The sequence below is a fragment of the Oncorhynchus masou genome, chromosome 10 (genome assembly GCF_036934945.1).
Source record: "Oncorhynchus masou masou isolate Uvic2021 chromosome 10, UVic_Omas_1.1, whole genome shotgun sequence".
Taxonomy (NCBI): Eukaryota; Metazoa; Chordata; class Actinopteri; order Salmoniformes; family Salmonidae; genus Oncorhynchus; species Oncorhynchus masou.
In genome coordinates this window covers 12,029,215-12,043,576 of record NC_088221.1, presented here as the reverse complement: position 1 = coordinate 12,043,576, position 14,362 = coordinate 12,029,215, and the positions used below count along the sequence as shown (strand labels likewise).

At 41.5% G+C, this 14,362-nt stretch overlaps 1 protein-coding gene across 1 annotated transcript; it reads left to right on the top strand.

Moving 5' to 3' along the window:
- Positions 1-5,550: 5,550 nt before the first annotated feature.
- umps (uridine monophosphate synthetase) lies at positions 5,551-8,852 on the top strand. The gene is made up of 6 exons (XM_064975864.1): positions 5,551-5,775; positions 6,087-6,240; positions 6,420-7,106; positions 7,388-7,563; positions 7,792-7,906; positions 8,263-8,852. The coding sequence occupies exons 1-6, from the start codon at positions 5,626-5,628 to the stop codon at positions 8,454-8,456; spliced, it is 1,476 nt and encodes a 491-aa protein (XP_064831936.1). The 5' UTR covers positions 5,551-5,625; the 3' UTR covers positions 8,457-8,852.
- The last annotated feature ends 5,510 nt before the right edge of the window (positions 8,853-14,362 follow it).

Here is a 14,362-nt window from a genome sequence, read left to right as displayed (position 1 = left end):
ACACTGATTGAACACTTCATGTAGTATTGCCCCAATAGTGTAGGATTTGAAAACCCAGACCTTAATTACTTAATTTCTGGATGTATTGTTTATTTAAATATGAGAACTGGTATAACTTGATTGATTTTAAATCGTTATGTATTTATTCAAATTATGAAAGGATGTTTCTAACATTTTGTAACAGCGGACGCAGAGACCCATCATTCATTCGTACTGTGTGCTTCCCAAATGGCACCCTATTCCCTACATAGTGAACTAGTTTTGACCAGGGCCTATAGCACTGGTCAAGCAGTGCACTATATAGGAATAGGGTGCCATTTGTGAAGCACATTAAGCATTCCTATAAGTAGGATATACAGTACAGTATGTAGACTCTCTCACAAAAATCAATCTTTGTCATCAAATATTTAAATGTTATGCTGATTACATTTTTCTCATACCTACAGGCAAGGCAATTGAATGGCAATTCATAAACAACCATAAAACCATAACCATGTGTACATGCCTAATCAAATACAAAGCTGGTAGTATGCTCCATGCTACAGTGCTTCAAACCTACTACTGAGCAAATTGGTGAATCAGTTCTGCTTCACGTTAGCAAGATGTGATACTATTGCTACCTAAAACAAAGTGGTAAAATCTTAAGATTTACAGTGCCTTCAGAAAGTATTCATAACCCTTGACTTTTCCCACATTTTGTTGTTACAGCCTGAATTTAAAATGGATTAAATTGAGATTTTGTGTCACTAGCCTCCACACAATACCCCATGTCAAAGTGGAATTATGTTAGAAATTAAGAAAAAAATTAAAAGCAGAAATGTCTTGAGTCAATAAGAATTCAACCCCTTTATATGGGTACTAATAAAAAACAAAACAGACATTGAATATCACGGTGAAGTTATTAATTATACGTTGGATGGTGTATCAATACACCCAGTCACTACAAAGATACAGACCTTTCTAACTCAGTTGCCGGAGAGGAAGGAAACCACTCAGGGATTTGACCATGAGGCCAATGATGACTTTAAAACAGCAATGATCATTCAACCAATTTGACCAAGCTTGAATTTTGAAAATCACTGAACAAAAACGCAACATGTAAAGTGTTGGTCCCATGTTTCATGAACTGAAATAAAAGATCCCAGAAATGTTCCATACGCACAAAAAGCTTATTTCTCTAAAACGTTGTGCACACATTTGTTTACGTCCTTGTTAGTGAGCATTTCTCCGTTGCCAAGATAATCCATCCACATGACAGGTGTGGCATATTAAAAAGCTAATTAAACAGCATGATCATTACACAAGTGCACCTTGTACTGGGGACAATAAAAGGCCACTAAAATGTGCAGTTTTGTCACACAACACAAAGCCACAGATTTCTAAACTTTTGAGGGAGCGTACAATTGGAATGCTGACAGCTGTCCACCAGAGCTGTTGCCAGATAATTGAATGTTAGTTTGTCTACCATATGCTGCCTCCAACATTGTTTTTGAGAATTTGGCAGTATGTCCAAACAGCCGCAGACCACATGTAACCACGCCAGCCCAGGACCTACACATCCAGCTTCTTCACCTGCGGAATCGTCTGAGACCAACCACCCGGACAGCTGATGAAACTGTGCAGTATTTGTGTCTGTAATAAAGCTCTTTTGTGGGGAAAAACTCATTCTGATTGGCTGGGCCTGGCTCCCCAGTGGGTGGTCCTATGCCCTCCCAGGCCCACCCATGGCTGTGCCCCTGCCCAATCATGTGAAATCCATAGATTAGGGCCTAATGTATATTTCAATGGACTGATTTCCTTACATGAACTGTAACTCAGTAAAATTGTTACATGTTGGGTTTATATTTTTGTAAAGTATAATAATGGGCAAATGTTGCACAATCCAGTGTGGAAAGATATCAGAGACTTGTATTTGATTTATTGACCTTTATTTTACAGGGTGTCATATTGAGACCAAGTCCATTTTTTTCAAATGAGCCCTGCACAATACAAAACACACACATCATAAAGGACAACAGGCATTCAAGCCTGAGCCTCCCCTGCAACACATTCCACATCTGTGGAGCATAAAAACCAAAGCAGCTATTCCCTAAATCAGAAGCCACCCTTGGAACCTCTAGCACTATCCAATCTTGTGCTCTTCTACGGTATTCTATTGTTTTAACCTTGACGAATGTTTCTGTGGGAGCTCATGGTAAATAAACAAAGGGAATTCTGCTCTAATCTTACAAATAGAGAGGCCCAACCCTCCTTTTGATACAATACGCAAGGGTGAGTTAAAAGATTTAAAATCGGCAGTAATGAATCTACAGGCACAATGGAAAACAGCATCTAGAGGTTTAAATGTGGAAGCTGCATCTAAAACAGACATAAAAGTGGCATGGACACCTTTCTATTATCAACAGACTACACATGCTCTATTTCTGTAGAATAATCCAATTTTGATCCCCAATTGACCATCTAGCCAGACACCAAGATATTTATAAAGAGGGAGGGAACTCAACAAAATAATCTGTGGTAAGGCTAGTAACTTCAAGGTTACTTAAGTCTGGAAAACCTAGAAAATAGCATGCATTTTGTTTTGTTTGCATTAGGTACCAACTTAAGATCCAAGAGTGACTGTAGTGCTTGGAAATACCGAATGCTAATGTGAAAAGGCTATGTTTACAGATGGTGCAACAGAATACCATACTGTGTCATCGGCATAAAGATTTCACATTTTTCACAGTATTTCCAATGTTATTTATATACAGCGTGAATAATAGTGGCTCCAGAATCAAACCCTGGGGTATCCCTTTATGCACTTCAAGGAATTGAGATTTAACCTGGCCACAATAGTTTTTCAATGTAAAGCATTGACAATATTATTTTAAAAATGAATGTTGTTGCAGTAATAATACTGTGCCCTGATGTACACTACCTGTCAAAAGTTTAAGAACACCTACTCATTCAAGGGTTTTTCTTTATTTTTTACTATTTTCTACATTGTAGAATAATAGTGAAGACATCAAAACTATGAAATAACACATATGGAATCATTTAGTAACCAAAAAAAGTGTTAAACAAATAAAAATGTATTTTATGTTTGAGATTCTTCAAATAGCCACCCTTTTCCTTGATGACAGCTTTGGACATGCTTGGCATTCTCTCAACCAGCTTCATGAGGTAGTCACCTGGAATGCATTTCAATTAACAGGTGTGCCTTGTTAAGTTAACTTGTGGAATTTCTTTCCTTCTTAATGAGTTTGAGCCAGTCAGTTGTGTTGTGACATGGTAGGGGTGGTATAAAGAAGATAGCCCTTTCTGGTAAAAGACCATGGCCATATTATGGCAAGATCAGCTCAAATAAGCAGAGAGAAATGACAGTCCATCATCATTACTTTAAGACATGAAGGTCAGTCAATCTGGAAAATTTCAAGAACTTTGAAAGTTTCTTCAAGTGCAGTCGCAAAAACTATCAAGTGCTATGATGAAACTGGCTCTCATGAGGACCGCCACAGGAATGGAAAACCCATAATGGAAAACCCATCTGTGGCATTGTGTTGTGTGACAAAACTGCACATTTTAGACATTCTATTGTCCCCAGCACAATGTGCACCTGTGTAATGATCATGCTGTTTAATCAGCTTCTTGATATGCCAAACCTGTCGGGTGGATTGATTATCTTGGCAAAGGAGAAATGCTCACTAATGTATGTAAACAACTATGTGTATACAATTTGAGAGAAATAAGCTTTTTGTTAATATTGAAAAATGTAGGGATCTTTTACTTCAGCTCATGAAACATGGAAACATGAAACACTTTACATGTTGATTTAGACTCAACATGAGTTTACTGACTGCGTAGCCTCATAGTAGATGTGGTTATCAAGCCTTCCAGTTCTGGCCTTGGTGTACCTCATCCTAGGCTTGAATGGCTGTTTTGTATTCTAGGGACTCTAGTGAGTAGTCTGGACCCTGGTTTTATGGATACACAATCTATCGTTTTTCCTGTACAGTGCAGTATTTGTAGGTAGTGTCCAGTGGCTCCATTTTTAAGTTTTATTTTATTTATTTTTATTTCACCTTTATTTAACCAGGTAGGCTAGTTGAGAACAAGTTCTCATTTACAACTGCGACCTGGCCAAGATAAGGTGGAGCTTTACCTAGCATGGCCTTGTTGACGACCTGGATCCAGTGGGTCTTCCGACGAATATGTAGCGAGGGCCAGCCGACTAGAGCATACAAGTCGCAGTGGTGGGTAGTATAAGGTGCTTTAGTGACAAAACGGATGGCACTGTGATAAACTGCATCCAGTTTGCTGAGAAGAGTGTTGGAAGCAATTTTGTAGATGACATCGCCGAAGTCAAGGATCGGTAGGATAGTCAGTTTTACTAGGGTAAACTTGGCAGCGTGAGTGAAGGAGGCTTTGTTACGGAATAGAAAGCCGACTCTTGATTTGATTTTCGATTGGAGATGTTTGATATGGGTCTGGAAGGAGAGTTTGCAGTCTAGCCAGACACCTAGGTACTTATAGGTGTCCACATATTCAAGGTCGGAACCATCCAGTGTGGTGATGCTAGTCGGGCATGCGGGTGCAGGCAGCGATCGGTTGAAAAGCATGCATTTGGTTCTACTAGCGTTTAAGAGCAGTTGAAGGCCACTGAAGAAGTGTTGTATGGCATTGAAGCTCGTTTGGAGGTTAGATAGCACAGTGTCTAATGACGGGCCGAAAGTATATAGAATGGTGTCGTCTGCGTAGAGGTGGATCAGGGAATCGCCCGCAGCAAGAGCAACATCATTGATATATACAGAGAAAAGAGTAGTTTCAGGCAAATATTCATTTTTTTGGCATAGGTGCACACTGGCCTTGGGCTGATTAAATGTGTAAAAGGTGCAATTGGCTCATCATCATTAGGTTAATCCAGGTCTTTAACAGGTATGCCTGACCATCATTGTTTACATTGTGTCTTGGAAGTAAGTAATCACCTATAGGCCTACAGTGTATTGCATTGCAGTGAACAGGGAGTGGGTGGATATTTGGGTATTTAGACCATAGTCCCTCATAAAATAACACCACATCTAGATTCTACAGACCCTACTGAGAAAATCCCAACCCTTCTTCTACTTCGGCACCTAGAATAGTTTTCTCTCTATAAGCCAATATGTAATTTATAGGCACATAGTGTATTGTATTGGGACCAATGGAGTGGTTTGGAGTAGAAAGTGTTACTGGGCACGTAGACCTCTGTCCCATATGAAATAAAAGCAATATATAGATTCTATAGACCCTAGTGAGTAGTCCCAACCCCATTTTTACTTCAGCACCTAGAATAGTTTTCTTTCTATAAACCAGTATGTATTTCATATACAGTGTATTGCATTGGGGGCATTTATTTGACCGAAATGTAATGGACATGTCACTTAAATATGAACCAATATTAATAATTGTTCATGTCTAGACAAAAAAAAACATATATCATGACTAAATACATGTTAATGAAACGTTTATAATATTCAATTGTGGACCTTTATTTTGAAAATTCCGTGACCCGGAAACACTTTACGTGTCTGACGAGATGCCGCTTGACGAGTGAGATCGCTATCTAGCCTACTGATATTTGCAAGCGGAGTTAAAACATTGAAAATGGAAAACGTCTGTCTTGAAAGTTTAATCTTAAAGTTGCATGATGTTCAGGCAGTGAAATTCGGAACGTTCACGCTGAAGAGTGGAATAACCTCGCCGATTTATTTTGATCTCAGAGTTATTGTTTCTTACCCAACTCTCATGAACCAGGTTGGTAAACACGTGTTTTCCATGAGTATTGGAAACAGCAATGTCGGCGTTCCCAAACTCGGTCATGGGGACCCTAATGATGCACGTTTTGGTTTTTGCTCTAGCACTATACAGCAGATTAAAATGACCAAAGCTTGATTACTAGGGCAAAAAAACAAAACGTGTACCCCTTGGGGTCCCGAGGACCGAGTTTGAGAAACGCTGAACTATGTCTGTTCGGAGGTAATCAAATCAAATTGTAAAATGTATGTTACGAGCTCATTAGTTGAAGTTAGTTGACTAAGTGTTTTGAGTGGTTTGTTTGCCTTTAGGTGTCAAGTCTTCTTTATCAACGCGCCAAAGATAAGGACTTAAAATACAGCTCTGTGTGTGGAGTCCCATACACTGCTCTGCCCTTGGCTACAATCATCTGCTCCAATCACGAGCTGCCCATGCTCATCCGAAGAAAAGAAGCCAAAGACTATGGTGCGATTTCATGATGGTCAAATTTGATTGTTCTCTTTGAGTGTTTTTTTATTTTAAGCATCCCATCAGTCTACAGTTGGAGCTAGCAAGTGTTAGAGCATTTCATCAGTCTAAATAGATTCCAGATCTCTCATCAGACATCCATCATGGCCACAATATGTTCCATCTCTTTATCCTAGGAACTAAGAAGATTATAGAGGGGACTATTCACCCTGGAGACACGTGTCTGATCATCGAGGATGTAGTGACCAGCGGCAGCAGCGTCATGGAGACGGCTCTGGTGCTCCAGGCGGAGGGTTTAAGGGTGACTGATGCCATCGTGTTGATGGATAGGGAGCAGGGCGGCGGGGCAATGCTGGCCAAGAGGGGCATCACGCTCCACTCCGTCATCTCCATCTCCAAACTCCTCAACACCCTGTTTCAGGCAGAGCGCATCGACTCGCTCACGGCCCAGAGCGTGTGCAGGTTCATCCAAGAGAACAACACCTACAAGCCCTCTGGTGAGGAGGAGAAGAACGGCTCGCCTGCAGCCAAAAAGCCCTGCAAGCCGGCGGAGCTGAGCTATGGAGACAGGGCCCAGCTCCAGAAGACACACCCTCTGGCCGCCCAGCTCCTCAGACTGATGGAAGAAAAGAAGACCAACCTATGTGTGTCGGCGGACATGACGGGCTGCGAGGAGCTGCTGCAGCTAGCCGACTCTCTGGGGCCTCAGATGTGTGTGTTGAAGACCCACGTGGACATCCTTCAGGACTTCAGCCCAGCCTTCACCCAGTCACTCAAGGACCTGGGCCTCAAACACAACTTCCTCATCTTTGAGGACCGCAAGTTTGCCGACATCGGGAACACGGTGAAGCACCAGTATGAAGGTGATTAGTGGGTGCACTCGTTGTGCATTGCTGTGTGCCCCTCGGTGGGTGGTGATTTCACCTTAAATGTGCAAACTCTTCCCACCCAGGGCCCCAGGCTATGTAAAACTAACGCGCCCTGTGTTAAAATAGACACATAGTCCAACTCCAGCAAATAAGGGGCATTGTTGTACAGCAGTTGTCCCCTTAACCTTTTGAAACATAGCTTTTCAATCCTAATTAATATCTGGTTTCTATTATTTCTAAGTCTTCTGACTTGTGTGTTTTCCTCTATTTCTCAGGTGGGCTCTACCAGATCTCCTCGTGGTCTCACATCGTTAATGCCCATGCGGTACCAGGCCCTGGGGTGGTGAAGGGGCTCAGTGCGGTGGGCCGCCCGCTGGACCGCGGCTGTGTCCTCATAGGTCAGATGAGCTCCCAGGGTTCCCTAGCAACAGGGGACTACACGCAGGCTGTGGTAAGCAAAGCGCTCCAGCAAGAATTTCCTCAGAATGTTCTGTCCCTCTCTAACCTCCCACAGCTCTCTGCAATGTGTTAGAATTCAGGACACAGTGTCATCTTGCAGGGTCACCGTGAAAGCCGGTTTTACATTCTAGTATGTTTTCATAAGGGTGTTTGCATCGGACAGTTTAACTGTAGTAATAGTTGGATTCCTTAATGTAATCCTTAATCTGTCATTCCATAGGTGAAAATGGCTGAGGAGCATTCTGAATTTGTTTTTGGGTTCATCTCTGGCGCCAAGATCAGCAACAAGCCTGAGTTTGTACACATGACTCCAGGGGTGCAGATGCAGTCAGGAGGTACCACACTCTATACCTGTTAACCACTTCATCCATCCTGTCCAGTGTTCTGTCATTTTCAGAATGTCCTGTTGTAAGCTATCCTTGCCACTAGATGGTGCTAGTGTCCAATAAATGAAGACTGGGTCACTTATCTTGGTTGTCTGTATTGGCACCCTATTACCAACAGTGCACTACTTTTGACTAGAGCCCTATGGGCAAAAGTAATGCACTATGTTGAGAGTAGAGTGCCATTTTGAATGCAGCCCTTGTTTTCATATTTATTTATTTTTTACCTCTTCAGCAACAAACTAGGGTGGTGTTTTCTTTAGCACCACACTGTTCATTGATCATAATCTTCATCCTTTCTGTTTCAGGTGATGGTCTGGGCCAGCAGTACTCCAGTCCTGATGATGTGATTTGTAAAAGAGGCTCTGACATCATCATCGTGGGCCGTGGTATCCTGGGGGCCTCTGATAGGGTGAAGGCTGCTGCAGAGTACAGAGAGGCAGGCTGGAACGCATACACCAAGAGACTCAACACATCTATCCAAGGAGACGCTAAAGACTAGGGCTACATCCTAAGTGGCACCTTATTCCATATATATTGCACTACTTTTGACCAGAGCCCTATGGGCCTTGGTCAAAAGTAGTGCACTATGTAGCGCATAGGGTGCCATTTGGATGCTGACAAGACTCGAGCAGACACCACATCGCTAATGTGAAACATGATTATTCCCTCCAACCAGCTGCTGAAACCTTTCTCTTAGCCACAACTAGTTACAAAACTTGCTAAATCAACTGAACTGCGACAATGCTAATTTTAACCTTTGGCGACAGGGATATGTTTCAGTTTTTTTCCCATAGTGTTATTTTTATATAATCTAATTTGCCATTTTTTTAAAATGATTTGTGTTGACCAGTTATATGGAATTGTGAAATGACTTAAATAAATACATTTGCTGTAATTATCAGTGTTCTTTGAAGTCTATAAACAATTTATCAGGGGTGTTTTCTACAGATGAACAGATACAGATGGAAGACTGTCAAAAGATTCATTTTACAAATGTGAATGAATGTGTATTAATTAATTGACATTGCAACAATCAATTGACTTGTGTTGACAACAATGTATTGGTGAACCAGTGAAGTCTTTATCCCTCTGATGATTATTTGTGATGTGCCATCCAGGTGTAGGGTTTGCTGTATATCCTAGCCACAAATAAACCGTGGATATGCTGAGCTTGTTTCATTTTATATGGTATCTCAATCAATCAAACGTATTTATGAAGCCCGTTTTAAACCAGCCAATGTCACAAAGTGCTGTACAGAAACCCAGCCTAAAACCCCCAAACAGCAAGCAATGCAGATGTGGAAGCGTCTGCATCTACTTTTTACTTTGTGAAATCAAGCATCGTCTACATAACACGCCAGTCTTTTCGCAAGGCAAGCTCTGATGAGGTAAGGAACTAATTTGCAAGCCACATGATATGAAAATATGTGTAAATGACATGATGGGGAACAGAGCAGGGGGGCAGGCAGGTGGGTTTTCTCCTACCTTCAACACAGGTGAATGAAGCCACCTTTGAATGTCCCATTCTCAACCGGTTCAGCTTGAGCACAAAGGTCAGCAAACCCTGCCATCTCATCGATTGGACCGAGCGCAAAGCACGGTTGGTTTGCATAGAGAGGGAGGGTTGGCATAATAAAGAGCTAAACTCGTCTACGTCTGCTCTCCCTCCCCTTGGCTGTTGTGTCAATATTGGACCTGAGCAACGCACCGTGCGACAGGTGTCCACTGGAGAATCCTCTCTCTTTTTAAAACCAACCTGAAAAAAAGGGAGAGAGAAGATAAATGGAAGGATGGCCTACCATGCCAGGAGTATATATAGGCTACCTACAACGTGCTAGACGCATTCAGTGTTGCCTATAAGATGTACACAATGCGCAGGTATTACTGCTAGTGCGTTTTTAAAATGTCTTCTCACTTTTGTTTCTCCCGACAATAGAGAGGCAATGGTAAGTTTATGTCGGGAAAAAATGTGTATGTTGGATTAAATTGTGAATGACAATTTTAGACAGGTAGGCTACATTTTTTTTGTATTGGCATCAATGTTAACCTTTGCACCTTTCCAGGTGTGTGGACGCAGCGAGAAATGGAGAGTATAACGTCGTCTGCAACTGCTCTTCCAAGACGGGATCATCATATTTCGTTTGATTTTCTGTATTTGCCTCACGTTGAGCCACACGCACAATACCTGAAGATTAAGTTTTGTTCGTTCGGCTCGCGTTAAGCAGGTACAGATTTTCTACAAAACAGAAGAGCAAGTTCATACTGCGACATGAAGTCGTTCTCATTGATGTTGCTGTATTTTCCTGTCACAAATACAAACTTCGAACCCCGATTTTTTGGTGCAACTGGACAAGTTTTTTTTAAAATTAGTATTCTCTTGATTTATATGGATAAAGTTATGTTACCATTTTTTTTGTTTGTTCTCTCCATGGATTTTACTATGACTAGTTATTAGACTTATATTGCCTAGTTATTTCCTTTTATTAAATACCATTAGGTTTTTTCTTTATGGACATGCTGTAATGATGATATCCAACCAGTTAGCGCCAATAGTGTCATCATTATGTCAGAGTGCACCGGGAATCAGGGAGCTGGTCATTTCTTAATTGTAGTTATCTTAATCATTAACCAACCAAGTAACAGCCATCTGATATGGACCATCTGCTGGCTGGATCCTCAGCTGCCTGGGATCTGTACCTCAGAAGAGGCAAGGCTACTCTGTTAAATGAGCTATGAAATTCATAGGTGTCTGGACATTTATTCCAGTAAATGCAGAATGTAGCCTATAACAAACAGCTCATCATAAAAACACCACCTCATTCTCCATTGCTCATGCACTGTAAAACATTTTGCATTTCAGTTAAGCACAGAGACATCATACACTATAGGCATATCACTGCTTTGCATATGTTTCAGAAACATCTATTTTCCACCTCTGACAGTATAATTTGTAGTGCCAGTTACCCCACCACACACACACCACTTCGATGAGATGATTAACACATGTACCTCAAGTATCTGTATAGTTCCATTCTCCTTTGAGCATAACTGCAGGTATACATTTGCATATCCAGTTTTCGTTGTATGAACGAGCCAATAAACAGCCTGGTAAAGGCTATCCCATGTAGTCATTTCTGCTCTCATGTTTCCCTACAAAGTTCCAGTAAATATTTGTTTAAGGTCAGTGTAAGGAGACCTCACAGCCCATATTCTTCATGCTAGTGACAGTTTATGCTGCAGTTACACCCTAAACCTCCAACATGACACTTCCTCAACTTACTCTACAGAGCAGTTATTGGCTCTGTAAAATATGTACACACAATATTATTTTGTCATTCCCTGGTGTCTCAGGCAAGTCTTCAATCTTTCAGTATTTCATGGAGCAATATATGTTCTTATCATTTCATATCTGTTCTGTTTTATGGATAAACATGACTGGGACAAAATTACTTAACGAAAATTATTATTTGCCCTGTCTCAGCAACCTATAAAACTGTGTGGGATTCTCTCACAGATGCAAACAAATTGTGACTATTTCAATTCATTCTGACTATACAGATATAAAATCATCCTTCTCTTATCCTATTACATCATCTTGAGAGAATTATGTGTAAGATCAAATAAGCTCAGTTTTTTCCCCCATGGGCTATTATTCTTTAGGTCTGTGGCTATCATAACACCCAGACAATTGTGTGTGTCTGTAGAAAAGCATGATTGCATTTGTGGTGCCTGTTCAACTGCTACCTGTTGCCTAAGTGGAGGACAAGTGTTGCCCTGTGGGCTGTGTGCTGTTTCAAATTACAGTTAAAGAGGTTGCTAATGAAATATGAAAATGCCTGGGGGTTGTTTCTCTTGTAACTGCCTGGCTTTACCTAAGCAGTGGAGCACAGAGGCTGGGAGAAGGAGGGGGAGAATCCAGGGCTCTGCAGCAACTCTCTGGGTGCGTCTGAAATGGCACCCTATTCCCTATATAGTGGACTACTTTTGTAGTCCACTATATAGGGAATAGAGTGCCATTTCGGAGGCACCCTGTCTTGGCCTCGGGTAAATCCTGCCTGTCTGTTGCGGTTCACTCTGATGCAGAGCCAGAGCCATTCACAGAGCAGATGTCACCTGCCTGAGCTGTCATGGCCTGTTCAAATTTGTCCTTAGGAGGATTTGTTTCTATAGCAGCAGAGGGGAAAAACACACAGGGAGCAGGTCATTTGGTGGTGGTCTGCATCTGCTCACTCACTGACTATTCAGGTAGCACCAACTCACGTTGAAGCAGAACACAAGACCTGTCCATTTACAACCTTATAGCAAAAAAAAGAGATATTTCTGATTCACATTGGACAATAAAGTTGTACTGTATGCCACTTATCTTCAGTTGAGTTGTGTCTCCTCAAGGCGATATTCTGAAGAAAGGTGCTGTAAGTGAATATTTGCACATGTTGGGATCAGTGTCTGATCAGGTATGTGTATGGATATGTCCTTGGTTCAAACATACACAAAACATTTCCATGACACAGGCTGATCAGGTGAATCCAGGTGAAAGACATGATGCCTTGTGGATGTCACCTGTTAAATCCACTTCATTCAGTGTAGAAGGGGAGGAGACAGGTTAAAGAAGGCTTTTTAAGCATTGAGACAATTGATATATGGATTGTGCATGTGTGGCACTCAGAGGTTGAATGGGCAAGTCAAAAGATGTAAGTGTCTTTGAACGGAGTAGAGTAGTCGGTGCCAGGGGCAATTGTTTGAGTCAAGAACTGCAATGCTGCCGTTCCCCCCCCCCCGCTCAACAGTTTCCGATGTGTATCAAGAATGGTCCTCCAGCCACCTTGACACAACTGTGGGAAGCATTGGAGTCGACATGGGCCAGCATCCGACTAATTGAGGCTGTTCTGAGGGCAAAAGGGGTACAACTCAATGTATATTCTATAGCATTATCCATCCTATTTTCTTGTTGTTTGAGTGGCTCACTTGAAAAAGAGACCTGGGTCTCAATGTTGACTCCGTGTATAAATACAAATCGAATGAATACAAAATAAATTTGAAGGGTAACCTGAAACTATGAATTTGTGGGCAATAGCAGCATCACTTACTGACAATACATCAATGCTTACGCAACCTCCCTGACTAAGTCAGATAGGCACAGGCTGGAGGGCTTTGTTACCATGGAGAAACTGGATCCTGAGAAACAGTCTGCCTCACTTACACCACACAGTTATCACACGTACACATGTTGCCCTATAGAGGGGAATTGATTTAAAAAATAAATGAAGGGGGATAATTGTGATAGCTAAAGTTGTCTCTAGCCTGGTTCATCTCACATCACTCTATGGTTTATTCGCCGTAACGTGTAAGATACAATGAATGGATACGAGAAAATGCTGTGAGGGAGAAGAAAAAAAACAGATGTTCAAACAATGTTGTTTGCTCTGGTTGCTGCCTGGTTGACTGGTTCTTCCAACCTGCACCTCCGCCAACTGTTTGCAGGTTGGCTACTCAGGATGGCAAACATAGTGCCAGCATTGCTAAATGAAGTGGTCATCCTGTCGAAGTGCAGTGGCCCATAGATTGACATTTCTATGCGTTCTCTCTTTTTATCCAACACAAATAATATATTAAATAGTATCTATAATATCTGAAATAAAATATAAATGTATTTGTAGCCAGAGTCAAATTAATATAGACTTGCCAACAGTTTTCCAATGCACAATAAGTAAATATTCATTGTTATTGTGAAAAGCATCTGATATGATCATATTTCACAGGTTCCATTTCATTTATAAACATAGAAATGGTACAACCGATCATTTAAAGTTTCATGAGCAATATCCCCTCTATCAGAGACCCGTGAGACCAGAGCAGAAGACTAGACTAGCCTACTACTTTCCTACTACTGCTGTAAAGGAGATAAACATTCAAAGTAGAGTTCTGAGTTTTGAGCCTTTACTGTAGGCCCTATGTGTCAGATGCAAATAGGGAGAGCTGAATTTCCAAGTGAAATTAAGCTTCAGCTGATGAGCTGACAAATCTAATCTATCCAATGGGGGATCAAAGGCCAGCAGATGGGTGACTACTGCTCTGTCACCATGTCCACCAGCCCCAGGGCAAACAAGGCCACACAGGTAAGACAGAACAATGAACCCACCTCACTCAAAGGGGCTGCTGTACACACAAGAAATGAAGCATATAGGCACACACACGTGGCCACACACGGAGACAACAGAAAAGGGTATAACTACCATAAAAACACATTCACAGAGGACCCATCCAAGTCTGAAGTCTGATTACTTTCAATTTCCATCAGCAAGTATATTTAAGTCTACCACAGCTTTGGGGTCAATTCCATTTCAATCCAGTCAATTCAGGAAGTAAACTGAAATTCAAAATGTCCAAGTCTCATTCCCAATCGGC

Coding starts and splice junctions, on each gene's coding strand:
- umps (XM_064975864.1), top strand. CDS start 5,626: ATGGAAAACGTCTGTCTTGAAAGTTTAATCTTAAAGTTGCATGATGTT. Junction 6,241..6,419: donor AAAAGAAGCCAAAGACTATG/GTGCGATTTCAT, acceptor TCTTTATCCTAG/GAACTAAGAAGATTATAGAG. Junction 7,564..7,791: donor GGGACTACACGCAGGCTGTG/GTAAGCAAAGCG, acceptor GTCATTCCATAG/GTGAAAATGGCTGAGGAGCA.